General features: G+C 42.9%; 4 protein-coding genes across 5 annotated transcripts; 2 read left to right on the top strand and 2 right to left on the bottom strand.

The window, feature by feature from the left end:
- The first annotated feature begins 52 nt into the window (after positions 1-52).
- Positions 53-4,215, top strand: LOC100827884 (uncharacterized protein At3g49720). Its single transcript, XM_003568465.4, has 7 exons — positions 53-211; positions 369-584; positions 675-714; positions 1,177-1,218; positions 2,026-2,394; positions 3,334-3,389; positions 3,701-4,215. The coding sequence occupies exons 2-7, from the start codon at positions 462-464 to the stop codon at positions 3,845-3,847; spliced, it is 777 nt and encodes a 258-aa protein (XP_003568513.1). The 5' UTR covers positions 53-211; positions 369-461; the 3' UTR covers positions 3,848-4,215.
- A 1,152-nt stretch (positions 4,216-5,367) lies between these two features.
- Positions 5,368-7,412, top strand: LOC100824906 (uncharacterized protein At2g39795, mitochondrial). Its single transcript, XM_003568456.4, has 3 exons — positions 5,368-5,822; positions 6,563-6,939; positions 7,037-7,412. Exons 1-3 carry the CDS (start codon positions 5,538-5,540, stop codon positions 7,191-7,193), a joined length of 819 nt encoding a protein of 272 aa, XP_003568504.1. The 5' UTR covers positions 5,368-5,537; the 3' UTR covers positions 7,194-7,412.
- Positions 7,413-7,871: 459 nt separating this feature from the next.
- Positions 7,872-10,848, bottom strand: LOC100824595 (mitochondrial substrate carrier family protein B). Of its 2 annotated transcripts, none has more exons than XM_003568455.4 (7): positions 10,410-10,848; positions 9,401-9,577; positions 9,166-9,303; positions 8,974-9,075; positions 8,836-8,906; positions 8,668-8,735; positions 7,872-8,422 (listed from the first exon to the last, which is right to left on the bottom strand). In XM_003568455.4, the coding sequence occupies exons 1-7, from the start codon at positions 10,590-10,592 to the stop codon at positions 8,175-8,177; spliced, it is 987 nt and encodes a 328-aa protein (XP_003568503.1). In that variant the 5' UTR covers positions 10,593-10,848; the 3' UTR covers positions 7,872-8,174. The 2 variants fall into 2 exon arrangements, with proteins under 2 accessions (XP_003568503.1, XP_010230446.1); XM_010232144.3 differs by having other exon boundaries at positions 9,401-9,570; positions 10,410-10,593.
- Positions 10,849-11,552: 704 nt separating this feature from the next.
- Positions 11,553-14,250, bottom strand: LOC100822228 (uncharacterized protein At2g39795, mitochondrial). The gene is made up of 3 exons (XM_003568448.4): positions 13,957-14,250; positions 12,080-12,459; positions 11,553-11,973 (listed from the first exon to the last, which is right to left on the bottom strand). The coding sequence occupies exons 1-3, from the start codon at positions 14,185-14,187 to the stop codon at positions 11,814-11,816; spliced, it is 771 nt and encodes a 256-aa protein (XP_003568496.1). The 5' UTR covers positions 14,188-14,250; the 3' UTR covers positions 11,553-11,813.
- Positions 14,251-16,726: the final 2,476 nt, after the last annotated feature.

The raw sequence follows: 16,726 nt of genomic DNA, 5'->3' as shown, positions 1-16,726 counted from the left end.
TTCTTTCTTAATAATAACAATAATAAAGAAATAAATTCCAAATTCCCCGTCCGTCCCTATCTCGTCGGATCGCCACCCACTCGCTCTCGCGCTCCCCCCCGCCCCACTCCACTCCGATCCCCCCCTTCGCCTCCGCCGCCGCCCCAGATCCGGCCCAACCCTAGCGCCATCGCCGCCGCCGCCGTCCCCGTCTCCGACGCCGCCATCACAGGTACGTATGCACGCACTCCTCCCACTCGCGGGGGTTAATTCGCTCCGGTTCGCCGCGAGGTTCGTTCGTCCGATCGATCTGGCCCGTGTGCGGCTGCATTGTGGTGTGATGATTTTGTTCGCTGAGTAGTCGCCGTTGGTTGGTTTGGTGTGAGCAGTTGCGATTGAGGAGAGGGGATTGAGCCTTTTTTGGCCTGGTGGAATTGGATTGGGGACGCTGTGTGTGGACGGTGGCGTTCAAGGAGCGGAGGATGTCGAGGAGGTCGGTGAATCCCGGCCGCCGGATGTCGGACGGGGGCCTGCCCTCCGTCGGCGGCCTGCTCCACTCCAAGTCCCGCTCGCCGCGCGTGCTCACGATCGCACTCCTCGTCCTGGTAATCCCCCCTCCTGATGCTTGCCCAAGTTATTTTCTTTGGTCGTGTCTCGCTGCTGCTAATGATGTTTGCTGGTTGTTTCTGCCACAGGGTGTGATTGTTCTGATCGCCTACTTCAACAGCGGCCCAGGTGTGTATGTGTTTCAAACTCTTAGCATGATTGCATGTTTTTTTTTGTTTAATTGATGTATATATTGTGAAATAACCACAGAGAGTGACCGGTGACATGTAGTAGCTCTGTTTTTGTTGTTCTGTGCTCTGGTTCCAACTGGGAAAAGAATGTGGCAACTCATATTAACGAATTTCGGAGTATAGGTGCATGCGTCATTTCGATAATGATGTACAGTAGCACTGTAGTATTGTACCTGCCTTTTCTGAACTAGTCGTGAATATGTATTATCAGTTTAAAACAGTTATTTGAGAATAAACTCCATGTTACATATGCAAACAGTACTGGGGGTCTGGTTCTCTATGATACGGAATTTTATGGACATGCTTTGTGATGTTGAACAGTGGTCTGGTCTCAGTGATAGTCTGTAGATGTATTGTGGTCTGGCTTGGTTTGATTTTTCGCTCTCTCTCCAATTGCCAGGTGTAACTGTTAATAGCAGAGAAGCTTTCACCAGGTCTGAAGGTATATATAATTCTTTTTTATCGCTAACTCGTGTGTCAAATCAAACCACTTCCTACTATCATTTTTACGTTATCCTGATACAAATTTCTGAGATATCGACCTGAATTTGTATTTTCGATATGTTTTTAGCATTGCACATTAAAATTAGTTTAGCATTGCACGTTATAATTCTTTTCTATTTCAAGATTACTCTTGCTATTTTATTGTCCGCGGTTGTTGTTTCAAACTGTTTTGCTACAAATATCATACAATGCATTGAGGATATTTTGTCCTGTTGCCTTACCATTCTTTACTGGCACGATAACATGTAAATGCTGACTAGACAAGTCACATTCACATTATGTGTGTTGATTTGATCATAGGAGTGTCCTGGGCCTATACTACATTTATATATTTGTTTCTCTAGCTTCCTAGTTTGTTTTTTTAATGTTCTGGCTTTATGTTTGTTTATACTAGGACATGCCAATGTGAATAGAAAATACCCTCGTGGAACACTGAAACTGTAGCATACTGACATAGGTTTGTTTTGTGGTACTAGTTCATTGTAGTACCGAAAAATAGTTGTCTTTGTTCATTGTGTTATCATAATCTTCAGTATAGCCAAGTAGCCAAAATCCTCTAAATTATGATAAAATATATCACAAATGGATAATTTTCAGGTTGTTACAGGCCAAAGCATATACTTTATATAGTTCCGTGAAAATTAATGCCTTAAGTATCTACGCACTGGGGATCCTTTATTTCTTTCCTGAAATATTAGTGGGTAATGCTCCTCCTTTACCTCCCTTGTCTTGCATTTGTGTGCAGGTTCTTGCACATCAGAAGTCATCCAGGCGCTTCCTTATCTTAAAAAGGCATATGGCAATGATATGCAAAAGGTTCTCCATGTAGGCCCTGATAGTTGTACAGTAGTTTCTAACTTGTTGAAAGAAGGGAAGATTGAAGCATGGGGAGTGGAGCCTTATGATTTGGAGGATGCTGATAGTAGCTGCAAAAGTCTTGTGCGCAAGGGCTTTGTCCGTATGTCTGACATTAAGTTCCCTCTTCCATACCGCCCAGATTCTTTTAACCTTGTTGTTGTGTCAGATGCTTTGGATTATCTGACCCCAAGGTATCTGAACAAAACACTTCCTGATTTAGCAAGGGTCTCCACAGATGGCCTTGTTATATTTACTGGTATGACCTTCCTTCAACATGAGATATTTACTTTCTTTTCTTCAAAAGGACCTTTGTTTGACATGCATTCCTATATTTGTCGTGGTAAAAGATTATGCCCTTCCTAAAATGTTATCATAGTTGAAAACAATACTGTTTACCTGACATTTAAAGAGAGAAACCCGCACGAATGGTTACTTGATCATATTTCCTGAGCCTGCCAATATCTTGCCATTCCTTAAAATGTTTCTATACTGTAAACATTGTTTCTTTACTGAATGAACATACTGAAAGACCCAAAAGAAAGAGCCTTGAAAGAGTAAATTTTTCCAACATGAATCTAGTTCTTTCTTGCCATCATTGTCTAACTCATGAGCAAACAAAAGCTTCGCCAAAATTTGTACGGAAAGCTTGGGCTCAAGCCAAACATACCTAAAACCCAGAGGATTTCTAGGTGGGGCTAGTGTGACAGCAAATGTTGATATTCTCTAGGGGACAGTTACCATATTTAAATGCTTGATGTTCTAGTGGAATCAGTGATAGTGCTACGTCTCTGGAGTAGGTGGCATGATTAAATTCTTTAGGTGAGCACCAGACTTGGAACAGATATACCTCAAACAGCTCGAGTATCATTCCTTTGGTGTCACAAGTTGTTTGAGGATGGCTCCATTGCAAATGTTACCTACGACCCTGAACTCATGTCTTATACAACCTAGCCATGTACAGTAAATATTTGTGAAGATATCTATAACGAATTTAGTAAGTTTGACTGCAGTTCCCAAAGCATCACTCTCTGCGAGTGCTACTGATCAGGGAATAGTAGTTGGGCTGGCGTTTGGTTTTACTGCAGTCTTGTGCAGTAAACATTAATTGTGGAGTATATGTACATGATTTTCTAGTGTTTTGGTGGATGCTGCAAAATGGCGGGGCTAATATTTATTTCCATTGCACTTATTCCAGGCAATCCAGGCCAGCAGAAGGCTAAGATTTCTGAACTACCAAAATTTGGAAGACCGGTACGTACAAATGACTTCTAATTGCAGCATGAGTCAAGTTCATAATGTCCTACTTAAGTTTCCCAATACTAAATTGACGAAGTTTTCAGTTCTGTTAAGGAAGTAAGTTGGGATACTAATTTGTATATTGCCAAGTCTGTTAAGGAGTCCATTCGTGCAGTTCATGGAAGATTTGACTGTTTAGCTGATGTTTTGCAAATATTCATATGTTCCAGAACCTATAGAATAAATTGTATCGGACTGAAGGCTGTGGATTTCTGCTGATACTTTGCTGTTCCTCCACTGACAAAACCTATTGCGTTTCGTCACAGGCAAAGTTACGAAGTTCTTCATGGTGGACTCGCTACTTTATACAGACTGGCTTGACAGAGAATGAAGGGCCATTGAAGAAGTTTGAGCAGGCTGCTTCGAAGAACAACTACAAACCGGACTGTCAAATTTTCCACCTCAGCACGTAGGATTGTACTGATCAGGGCAATGTCTATCCATGACACCTTGGACTACCGTCGCCGTTTTTGTTAGCAATATCTTCTGCTCATACCCCGTCAACTTTATGTGGAGGAATTGTGACACGAAGAGCCAGCCTTGTGCCATAGGTAGCTTATGTAGAGAGAAGCTTTACCACCTGTTGCTAGACATTCTTTCTGGAGACTAAATTATGTGTTATTAAGCACCGCAAATCGGATCGGCCCAGGCGACAAATATATGCAAGAACTTTACACTGTTGTACTATGTTACGATTGTTCTGTGTCAGTTGTTCTCTGAGCAGCATCAAATGTAAAATTTCCTCAAGAGAAGCAGATGATATCTTGTCCCTTCTGTGTGATTCTGAGACTTTTTAAGTAGGATGTCACTGTCATAGACTGGATGATGCTTGAGGTCGACCTAATTCCTTTGGTTCAGATACTTGAGAAGGATGGTCTACCTTCTAGTTGAATATACATATTTATGTTTGCAAATTGCAATGATAGGTTTAGTTGATGTTCCAGTTTCAAGCTTCTCTAACAGCACTGAAAAAAGAACAGGTGAGCCTAACAAAACCCCATTAGATTATGGGTCATGAGGTCAGGTAAGATGACATGTCACTTGTCTTCATTCGAACTGCATCTTATATCTATAGTATTCTTCTTGTTTGTATGGTTCTTCCACTCCTTCCTTGGATCAGAAGTCCAGAGCCACCAGAGCTAATATTCCAGATTGTCTATACTTGCCTCCTCCTAGTTTGTTCTTGCAACAAATATGTTGATATTCCATAGCTGTTGCATAGAGAATTGCATCTTGTCTTTGCCTTGAGAGCGCAAACATCACCTTCCCCACATAAAATTCATTTCCTCCACAGACATGCAAACATCACCTTCCCCATCACCATCTTCATCAACTCCCGTTGCTCTCTCTCTCCTTTTCTTTCATTGACCATTTCAGTATGCAAGCAAAGCAAATTGTTATCATCCCACAAACTCCACTAACCTTGATTAGTAAAGGCCCAAAAAAATCTTAGTCATGAGTTCTTATTACAGCCCAGTGTTTATTATATAAACGATGCACACCCCGTTTGTCTCTTCTATCCTTTGCTTCTGCACCCATTCATACATACAGACAGCAGAAGAAACAAATGGAGGGCTTGCTGCCGTTCCTGTACAGGGTCATCCTCAGCTACGCTGACGGCGGCCGGACCCGTGCCGGCACGGGCGGCCCTGACTCGCCGTTGTTGACCTCGCGCTACTACGCCGACGACGAGCAGCTTCTGTGATGGGTCGTCGACGGTGTGATTCTGTCGATGTAGCTTTTTTTTTTTCGAGAAGGAGAAGAACACCCGGTTTGTACATCAATATATGTCTCTCATTTATATGTTTCTGGATCTTTTCTTCAAATTCAATCCTTGTTCTTCTTGTAATAAATCAAGGCAGAAATGAGAGTGTTCAGAATGGGGATCTCTTCAAGAAATCTGACGCTTAATTTCAGGTTATCTTCTGAAACCCCATGAACCGATGCTTCTAATGCCACTGACGTGTGGGCCCTGCCCAAGAACAACTGGCAAAGCGCGCGACATTTTCCTGGGCTTTATTATAAACCCAAAACCCCTCACCTTATCCCCTCTCCTCATTTGCTTCTCTTCTCTTCCTCCTCGTGCCTCAGCTCCGCACCGCCATGGCGACCTTCGTCTCCTCCACCTCCTCCGCCGCCGCCGCTTCCGTGCTCCGCTCCGTGCCGTCCGCCGTACGAGGAGGCGCGTGCGCGGCCACGGCCCCGGCCCGGCGCCCGCTCGCGGCTCCCCTGCGCGCTGCGGCGAAGGGGTCGGCCAACTCGGCGCCGGTGATGATGGAGAGCAAAGTGAAGAAGAGGAACAAAAAGGGGTCCGGCGGAGGGGGGCTACCCGCCGCCATCGACCTCGAGATCAGGGAGGCCGAGGCGTACCTCGCCACCGACGGGGAGGTGAGTCAGTGATTGAGAGATGACGCACGGGGGACGGGACGGGGACGCGCCGTGCTTTAGTTATGCGGCCGCTTTGTATGTACGGTCGGGTTTGGAGATGGCAATGTCGTCGTTGAGCTTGATGGATTTGGCGCATGGTGCTAGAATGCAAGAATCCTTGTCTTGCCGGAATTAGAGAGGGGGTTTGTCTTTTGTCGTTGGGGATACGGGTTCTGCTGAATCTTCGTTTCGAATTCTGGTGATATATCTTGCGTGGAATGGATGATAGATAGGTTCTTAGTGGTAACTGTTCATGGAAATGAACCTGGAGCTGCCCATTTCTAAGGGGGGGATTTTTAATTGTTTTGAATGCATATATAATGTGTTAAGCAAGCATGCCGTGGTAGTGATTCTTTGCATACAGGTTGGGTGGACAATCATCCGTTCCTTTTGCACTGTGATTTAGCTTGGTTTAGTGTTGATTCGCATATGTAATGTAATCAATTAAGCATGCCGGCGTATAAGGTGCACAACTATCTGTTTATATATCACGGTTTAGCATGATCTTGTATTGTGCTAAAAACCAAGTCTGAATATCTAGACTGTTTTTTCTCTCTCAGCAGCTGCTGTGTGTTGGCTGATCATCTAATGATCTTGTTGAGTATGGATTTACATGAGTGCAGAGGATGGTTCAGTTTTGTAGGGTTTGGTAATTCAAATTTAGACTGTTTAGCTGGATTTAATTTTCATTCTTTTCACAGGAACCTGCTCCGGACAACTTTCCCTTTGAAATCGTTGACGAAGAGGGGATGAGCGTGGTCATTCTGAAAAGGGAGTACAAGGATGAGAAGATTGAGGTCATTGTGAGCATGCCTAACATGGAAGGGGATCCTGAGTTTGATGAAGAAGATGATGAGGCCGACGGTGATGCTGCTGCCAACGATGACGATGAAGATGACGATGAGGGCGACGAAGATAGTAGCCTGTCTATGAAGGTCATAGTCTCCAAGGGATCTAGCCCGAAACTCGAGTTCACCTGCACAGCCTTTCGCGAGGAGATCACCATTGACGACATGATGATAGCGGAGGAAACAGAATCCAAAGAAGAAAAATTCCCCTTCGAGGGCCCGGAATTCACGTAAGAATATCACTTCACATCCTCACTTCTGCACAGTTAGATCTTATAACGGTCTGACAACCTATTGCTGATCAATTTGATCATTTTTCTACTGCAGTGAGCTTCCTGTGAATGTGCAGAAGGGCCTGTTCAAGTTCCTGGAGCTAAGAGGGGTGACGCTGACGACCACCAACTTCATGCACGATTACATGGTGACCAAGCAGACCAAGGAGTATGTCCGGTGGATGACCAAGCTCAAGGACTTGGTTCGGTAATGCGATCTGAGAGATGGCCTGGCTGCGCGTTTTGGCAGCAAATTTTGGTAGCTTAGCCTTTTAGCATGTGCGACAAGAGCACCTGAACTATGTGAACTCGTCAGGAAATCAGGAGTGTATCTGTAGTTCTGTATCAGCAGCCACTGTGAGTTTCTCCTGTCTTTGCTGGAGCTGGCAATGTAACACGAATGACAAAGTTTAGTGCTTGATAATAGTTTATGTTGCTGTTACCCTGCTGCTTATCTGGAACACATACGTTCTGATGATTTTGTTGCTTTGAATAGTGTGAAAGCAAGTGATCATGAGAAAGCACCAACTTGTACTACTCAATAGCATCTTCATGTAAACTCAGGTGTTATGTTATTATTATCTCTTTCCTTTTCACGACGAACCAGACCATAATGCTGAGAGAAGAAGACAGATTCGACCATTTGCTCCATAGCCGATGGTACAACATTAGAACATAATCTCAGGCTTGGTAGGATAAAGCTTTACCTGAGAATATGGCATTGAAAAAGGAGTATATTACATATTCATTCTATCTTTGCATAGCTTTGAACCAATGAACACGGCTAGCAAATAGCTAATGTAAGCATGTGCGCTGCCTGCAAGTTGACTAAAAAAGATTGTCAACAGTATCCAACATTTGCAACTTCAGTAGAAAAAAAAAACATAATCTGGCAGTGAAAACTACACTTGATCCATTAAACCTTCAGAGTTTTTTTCTTGCAATAAGGGCATTACATCTCAGTGACACAAGGAATCAGAGCATAATGCTCAGAGGAAAACAAAAGATGGTGATCATTCGATCGTTTGCTCTTAACCTATTGTACAACATAATCTCAGGTAAATCTTTATCCTACCAACACCTACAAAACTGCCTGGAAGGGCATGTAACCACTCTCATACACTTTAGACTTACAGTAGTAACCTAAAGAAAAACTAACTCATGTTTAACCGTGGCTTGCAACATCGAAAACCTTAGTTATCATCATCCTTGTCAATGCCGGAGAGCAAGCTTTTCAACACCTCGAAAGTCATGAAGGCGATTCCAACACTAGGAACAACCTTTAGGTATTCAGGGACAATGCCTCTATAGAAGCCACGAGGACCTTCCTTCTGAAGAATTTGGCGTATGGTTCCAGCTATGCTTGATTTGTCGATAGGCACTGTCCCAGCTGCCCCATGTAGTTGCATCCGCCGTTTTACAAGATCAAGAGGAAACGTAGCTGCAATATTGAAGATATACCATTTACCATTGGAGGCATCAGATCAATTTAGTAATCAAAATACATGATTTTGACTTGTTTATATTATATTATTTTTTGCTGCTCCTTCACTATAGATCTTTCTAACTATTTTATGCAAGAAATATGATAACAGCTAATTATTTTCAACACATGCTATGGTTTTGTTTATTCAGTCACGTAAGATAAACAAAGATGAAGGAAATTAAGTGTCAAAGACCACTTACCCGTCGAAGATGCAATACCAGATAGACTCCCAGAAAACAAGCTTACAACGGCAGTGGAATCATTGGGCCTGATGCACAGATGGCCAAAGCAACCGAGCAGAATCAGACAAAAAAATGAAAGCTCGAACGAAATGATAACATTCAACATAGAGAAATAATGATGGTCACCTTTCCATTTGCCAATGAGACCTCAGTGATTCATATACACAAAAGCTGATTGCTATACTAGGTCCAACTCCCTGGAACTCCTAAAAGTTACTGGCAACCCAACTTTAAAACAAATCTCAATACAAGTGCACGGCTTACCAATAATGTGGCCCCAAGGCCTTTATACAATCCTTTGCCACCCTCATCTTTACAAATTGTAGACAATGCATGAAAGATGCCCTTATAGTACCTAGTTGTTTTCTGCAGAAATTAGAAAGGGAAAAGACAAGCAACTCAAAATCACACATGCTTACAGACTAAATCAGCATGACAGGGAAGAAAAAACAATACCTGTGTTGCCAAACGAGTTCGCACAACATCCAACGGGTAAGTCACAGATGCAGCTGTCACTCCCGCCAAACCACCGCCAAGCAAGCGTACAACACTAACATAATTTGGGTCATCGAGGACAGGCACCATTCTGAGAAACTGCAATGATTACTGAAATCATCAGATTATAACAATATTCAAACGCAGAAAGTCACAACCGATCTTAAAAGTTAACATACTAAAATTTAGTGCTGACCTTTTTGTAGCGCTCGTATGAATAGAAGCTGATGGCAGAATAAGGTAATCGATGTACAATTGTCACAAGATTGCCTTTCCAAAATGCCCCAAACCCTTCTTCTCGAACAATACGTGAAGCCTCATGCCATACGCTATACTTCTTTAGAGCTGCGACATCTGAATGCATACCTGCCACCTGTCGGATCAGTAGGTCACAAGCTCGTATAACACAATTTATCATCGATATGCGGGCTATGTGACCCAAAACTAATACTGTTGGATTCATAATCAAACACATTTTCATGTGGTTGTGATTTTGTAACTACTTAGTGTTGTACAAGGAATTTATGGTCAAGTTTAACTTGAGTGCCAAACAGAGCCCTACGGAACTCAAGAAAAGGAGTGACGGGAGACTAGTTGTGCAACGTATTCTAAAGTAACAACAATAGTTGCCCATTATTGTCAACCAGGGATAGATAGTATGGAACAATCAGTTTGGAACTAAATTGAGTATAAAATCAGTAAGTAGAACACAAATGTGAATCTATTATCAGCATCCAATCCCTTTCAAGAGTCTTCATGCAAAAGCAGGACAAAGCACGGCGACGTCCCAAAAATGAAGAAATTCTTCCTTCACTCATATAGTGAAAGTGGCATCAATCCCTACACCCCCAAAAATTCTTGTTTCTCCCATGCACTCTTAGGTCCCAATTCGACCAGGACACGCAAAATCCCAAAGCAACACATGCGCTTGAAACCAGCCGAAACAGAACTCACAAGTTCCAGAACATATGAAGGGAGATTCCTGCCCTTTCTGGTCAAATAATCTCTTAAGACTTCCAAAACAATTTTTTCCTTCTTAATTAGTACTACCCTGGTGCTCCTGCATCCTACAATTCCCTCTCCCGTCAGCGCAAAAGTAAAAAAAATGCTCTTTCACCCTCCCCCTCCCCTGAGCTTCCCAATCCCCACCTCGCCGCCCGTACAAGAAAAGCTACTAGAAAAATCTAAAATAGAAAAATCTTTACCTGGAAGAGGATGGTGAGGCGGGCGAGGGGAGCGGTGCAGGTCTTGCTGACGGCGCCAGCGATCCCGCCGGCGGCGAGGTGCGCCGCCGTGCCGATGTGGCGCTGCTGCTCCTGGCGGCGGGCCATGGTGGCAGCGCCGGCGCGGCTGTCGACGACGACGCCCACCCGCGCCTCCGTCTGCATCGGCACAGTATCAGTAGGTTTGGGATGGGATAGGTGGGAGGGATTGCGGCTAGGGTTCGTGGGCGGCCGGTCGTCCGCTCCCTCGGAATTCGAAGCCGCGAGGGGCGCGTACGCCTGCTCTCTGCTCCACTCGCCTCACCTTAATCTACAGATTTATTATTTTACTAGTATATTAAATAATTGGTATTTGCAGTTGTTCTTTTTGTAATCTTTGCGTCTGCAAAATTGGCCAAATTCGATTTGGAAACGAAAACATTGGAAAGTTTTTAGAGAAAGCTTGGAAATTATAGTTTTGATTAAACATCTTACTACCTCGTTTTTATAGAATGACAGGGATGATTGGGACACTAGCTTAATTGCAAGAAATTAGGAAGAAATTATGGGTTTGCATAACAAAACAATTGAGAGTTTGCTGGTGTTGTAGTTCTCCTCATTGAACTTGTTTATGGGTTTTTCATTCACAAGAAACAAGGTATGCATGAGATAAATAAACAGTTAAATAGAAGTATTTTTTATTTATTTTTACAAATGTATATACTCTCTTCTACTCTCATGTATGCTTGTAATTTTTTTACGAAAATAGAGTATTTGTGTTGTTGAGAAATTAAGGAGAGCAGCGAATATGTTTTCCTAGGGCGCAGGAATTCTCTATTTTTACAAAAAAGAAAAAAGAATATGAGGCACTAGAGCATTTGCACGTGTAATTTCATTTCAGATTTCATGCAAGAAACCATATGCGGGCTTTTCTATTATATTCCTGCAACTTGGAGAGAAAGTCCATAGACAAATGAATTTCAAAAACAGTTGTAAATTTGATTATCCATCGCATATGGCGCCAATAGAAATTTCACTGGAATTTATGGAGAGAAACGATGTAAATAAACAAACAAAAAACAAGCATACATCTACACACTAGACAACAGTGCACCAGGAGTAAGCAAAGCAATAATAGAGAACACATGTCAGCAGGAAGAAAATTTATTTCTCCGAAAATAGTAATACTGACTGAAGTATCTATTGAAAGCCCTAAATTGGTTGCAACTCTACTGCCACAAGTTGTTATCATCACGCCGAAAACGATCATAAACATGCTAACAAGCACACTAGTCATTGTATTGCTCTGATACTCTCCAGAACAGAGGGCAGTTCAGAGGCTCGGAGCTCTCAAAATAGAATTTGCAAAGCACATTGGCTGATCTTATGCTAGGAATGGTTATATCTTTATTGCTTGACGAAATCCTTCAGCTTCGTCAGCCAGAAGAGATACTCCCGGCTGTCCTTGTTGATCATGTACTCATGCAAGAAGTTTGTGGTCATGGGGGTGATCCCACGTAGCTCCAGATACTTGTGGAATGCCCTTTGCAGATTCTCATCGAGGTCACTGCCCAAGACAAAAGAGCAAGTATAGAACATCAGCAAGCAGTGGATAATGAATTTTTTTTCAGTTACTCAAAATTCATTGGCCAGGCTATGTTTTGAATTCTTACTTGAATTCAGGACCCTCGTATGCAATCAGATCTTCATCTTCTTCGCCTGATGGCTGCTGCTTCACGGACAAGGTGTCGATCATGATCTCATCAGGATAGGCAGTGCAGCAGAATTCAAGGCTTGGGCCACCACTCTTGGAGATCGTGACAGTGAGAGGGATAGTAGATTTGGGGGGCTTCTCACCATCGTCATCCTTGTCCTCATCTCCCTCTTTGTCATCCTCATCCTGGTCATCCTCTGCCTCATCTCCAGTGACAAGGCTGGGCATGGAAACCACAACCTCAATCTTCTCACCCTGGTATGTTCTTGTAAGAGTAATATCATTAAGGCCCTTCTTGTCGGTGATTTTGAAAGGGAAGCTGTCTGGAATCTCCTCAACCTGTTTCAAGATGGCAAGAAAAGGAGGGCCTCAATAACACAACTCAACACTCCTACAATATTTATAAGAAGCTTGCTCACTGTAAATTCAAAAGTAAAAAAAAAAGTTGTGCTGCAAGAAAAGAGATCAGGCAACTCAATTCTTTTCCAACCTTCATGTTTACCCTCTTGCATCATGTGTGCGTCATTTTGTACAAAATTATAGATTAGATGCATAATCAGAACAAACTGTTCGATGTACTACACCTTTGGAAATGCCTCAAAGTCCAAAGATTACATTACAAAATGGCAATACTCTACATGACCGACAAAATTACATTTGACACAGCCTGAGGTGGCAACTTAGTTTCCAAATTAGGATTTAAGGTATGAGTAAAGCAAGTAAATCTTGGTATGTTAGCATCTACTGCATTGCAATTTAGGATCGGAGGTAGTAACTCTTAACCCCTTCTGACCAGCTAGAAATCCTGAAGCATGATGGCATAATTATAAATTCTTTTAGGTTGGAACCTTGATCAAATGACCAGAAAATCACTAAAGCAGTAAAGCACAAATTTTTGCCCATATACTCGACACTAGGTTGGCCAAAACTGCACAGATATATATGACATAATACTTATGCAGAAAATATATCTTACATACGGAATATATGATATAATACTTAAACACAATTCAGAGAAAAATATAAGACTAAGCAGTATGTTCAACAACACATCATTTTGAACAGCAGATGATACATTATTGTTACGATAAGCATGTGAACTGTGAAGCCATAAGATAAAAAGAAAGAGTTTTTAATTGAGAAACAAATCACATTCCAGCCAACAAATCTTACTGAGATACAATAACCTAAGAGTCAACAAGTAACAGCCACTCCACCATAAACAAAACCAGCAAAACTAACAGAATTCAAGAGGCCCAGAAAGCATAGAGTTCTCATGCCAGAGAGAAGGCACATCCAAATCCTTACGTAGTAAAAGTTAAGCATGAAAACTAATCGACGGTTACAACTGTTCTGTAGCACCTGCAGAAGCACCTAGACTCAAGTCCATGATAACCTTCAGAAAAAGTCGCAGTTTAACATGGACAGGGAGGAAATGAAATAACAAGAGAATACACTAAATTGGCGAGGAGACTATCCCGAAACAGATCAATGGGCAGCTTCGGGTGTAGAGTAAACAGAACTACACTATTAATTGCGGCAGGAAGATACAGGCAGGACCAGAAGAACTACACTGCAAAAAATCCCTCATTTTGGATGGAAAATATCATACCCCCATTCCCAATCCTGCCGCTTCAGGTTAAGACCAATCGAAAGCTCAACTACTTTCAACTACCTCACAGCGATAGATTACGCAAAATAGCTTCCTCCTAGAGAATAGTACAGTATATCCTAAGCCTACACATGTAAAGGGATTCGAGGCGCATGGCAATGACAGTTCCACGACAGATCGAGAAAAGGCTGTGAGATTCAGTGGGGGAGTCGGCGGAAACGCACCCGGTCGTGGTCGTCGCAGTCCTCGGCGAACTTGATCTCGGACTTGATGACGCGGAGGAGCTCTTCGTCGGAGCTGGGCTTGACCGCGTTGGCCGAGGACGAGGAGAACGGCATCGGCCGCGCCGCGGCGGCCGCCAGGGGCCGGAGCAGCGCCGCGCCGCGGGAGGCGCGGAGCAGCGGGAGGGCGGAGGAGGCTGCGCGGCGCGCGGCGGCGGCGGCGAAGAGGGCCATGGCAGCTGGAGTTGAGCTGGCGGCGGCGAGAGAAGAGGGTTTAGTTAGGTTTTCGGGGTTTCAGGATTTTTGGAGATGGGAGCGACGGGGTTTATAGGCAGCTGACACGTGTACTCTGAACTGGAGTATATTGAAAATCGTTCGAATTAACTCGGAATTGATCGCTAAAATCCATTCAGATAACCCTTTAGATATATTCCTGGTAATTAAAATTCATTGGAATGACTCTCAAACAAAAGTTCGCATTCTTTGCTTGATTGTCATCCAAGTAATCGTCTTGACAGAATTGCAGCCGCTTTAATTAATTTGATCCTTCTTCCTAAGCAAACCAAAATCAAAATGGAAAGAGAAAAAAGACACCTTTGCCCATAATCCGACACTTCAGATTCCGGAGAGAGAGGAAATGGAAGTGGTACTTTCCCTGCTTTTGAAAGGGCAACTCCAGCGTCCCGACGCAAATTTGATCCGTTTGGGTCGCGGTCTGAAGAGATTAGAAGATTCGTCTATTTGGATATGCCAGTGTCCCTAATGCGGCCACCCATTTGGTCGGTTTTATTAGACATGCGAGTCACGGAAGGAAAAAGGAACAAAGAGAAGACAACCGCAATGTAAAGATGTTATCCTCTAATCTGTCCCGACAGTAGGGCGGGGCGGACAGAAAAGCGTATGGTGGCCGAAATGGATTGCATCACTGGAGGACGCGTTTTGTCTGATCCGTCCCAAATGGGTCGTGTGGCTGGAGTTGCCCTAAGGATGGATATTTGCACTAGATTTTCGCAGTTTAAAGTCCATTTACGTTGGCATGCATAAAGTTGAGCATCGAATTTTAAGCAACTTACCTGATTCGTACAATTTGACAGCAGCACATGACTAAACTGAAGCTAAGCAAAAATATAGCATATAAATATATAGTACCATCCTTGCAGTTTGCACTAGTAGAAAAATTAGAAGGAAGGACGTTCTTTTTTATGAATCATGTTATTTTGCACATGGCATCAATACCATTTCCCAGTTTATCTTGCACACAAGCTGGGTATATATATGCTGGCTATAGCGAAGGAACCAGAAAAAGACATATACACATCCGAACCAAGTTCTTATACAAACTTACATACTCCGTATATAAAATGTAAATGTGTTAGAGAGTGGCAAAAACTGCCGTACATACGTGGATGATCTGTATGTATCCACATATACAACAATCCTACGTATAAGTAGGAAAAGGAGGCACCAGAAAATGGGACAAAACCAGATAGTTTTGGAGAGCTTTGCAGCCCCGTGTTTGTTCATCGGTGACAACATTCCATCTTGGCGCACCACATGAGTCTCAAACCATAAGTTCGAATCCGGCTACCGGGTTGTTGAGACAAGCACCCATATTGTTTCTTCTGCTGCCGAGTGGTGGAGATGCTGTAGATCCATTCCCACTGAAAATAGTAATTCCTTCACTTTTAGTCTTTGCTTTGCTTGTTTAGCGAAATATTACACCGTAATTAAAGGGACTGAACCCAATAGCCTAATTCTCTAACTTCGCCACTGCTGCTGTCAGGTTTACACACTTCATATGCACAGATGTGGTGGGCGGTGGTGCTCGATATGGTCCACGTGATCGATATGCACATTTGTATTGCAAACTTGCAACATATGCGTTTTTCACATGTCAAAGTGAAGTCAGCATGATTGCAGGGACCCCGATTTAATTACCGTATCCTCCCCACAAAAAGTCATGAACATACAAAATGGAGATTTAAAAAATACAATTGGTTCAGTTGCAATTAAGTAAAGTAGGACCAAGCTAGTTGCTTCTGTGTGGAAAAAAAAAAAAGGCTAGCCAAGGAAACTAAATGGGGATAATTGGAGGAGTAGATTCCAGAAGGTGAATTTGTGTTAAACACTACGTGTGCATCCATGACTAAGGCATGGTGTGGTGACATCTTGATGCCTTTGCATATGCTTTCCAAAGACATTTCATTTCTAATTGACCACAGTGTCTCTGCAAAAAAAAAAAATTGATACATCCTCAAAAACAAACCATCCGCGCAGGACTTGTAGGATTATTTTTTCCGTACATGGACATGTTTTAATTTGGCCCTTTTCTCTTTTTTCTTGCGTCAGTTTTTAAAATTCAGATGCAAAGGAACCAATATCTTTTACACTTCTATCTATTCGGATGCAAGTACATGCATTGCTACCTACGTACCCACCTCATGCCATCCTACCAGTAAATATATTAATTGGAGCTGGTTCGCTTGTGCCGGTTATAAATAGAACCAAGAGTATTCCATAGCCAAATATATACCAATGCAAATTAAGAACACCTACTGTATATGTACGTACGAGATTGCATGACTTCAGTCGTACGCAAGTATACCTAGGAAAAGGAGGCAGCAGGAAATTGGGGAATTCGGGGGAAATCGGTAGCATTGATTCTTGCTCTTTTAGATATAGAGCATATATCAAAAGTGTGATGCTAGGTTGCCCTTCGGGTACCGTCGCGTCCATCCGAGCGACTGAGGAGAATAACCGGGCAGCAAGGGTA

The sequence above is a fragment of the Brachypodium distachyon genome, chromosome 2 (genome assembly GCF_000005505.3).
Source record: "Brachypodium distachyon strain Bd21 chromosome 2, Brachypodium_distachyon_v3.0, whole genome shotgun sequence".
In the NCBI taxonomy this organism is placed as follows: domain Eukaryota; kingdom Viridiplantae; phylum Streptophyta; class Magnoliopsida; order Poales; family Poaceae; genus Brachypodium; species Brachypodium distachyon.
Note: the sequence above shows the minus strand (reverse complement) of the source record. Positions and strands in the feature narration are given on the sequence as shown.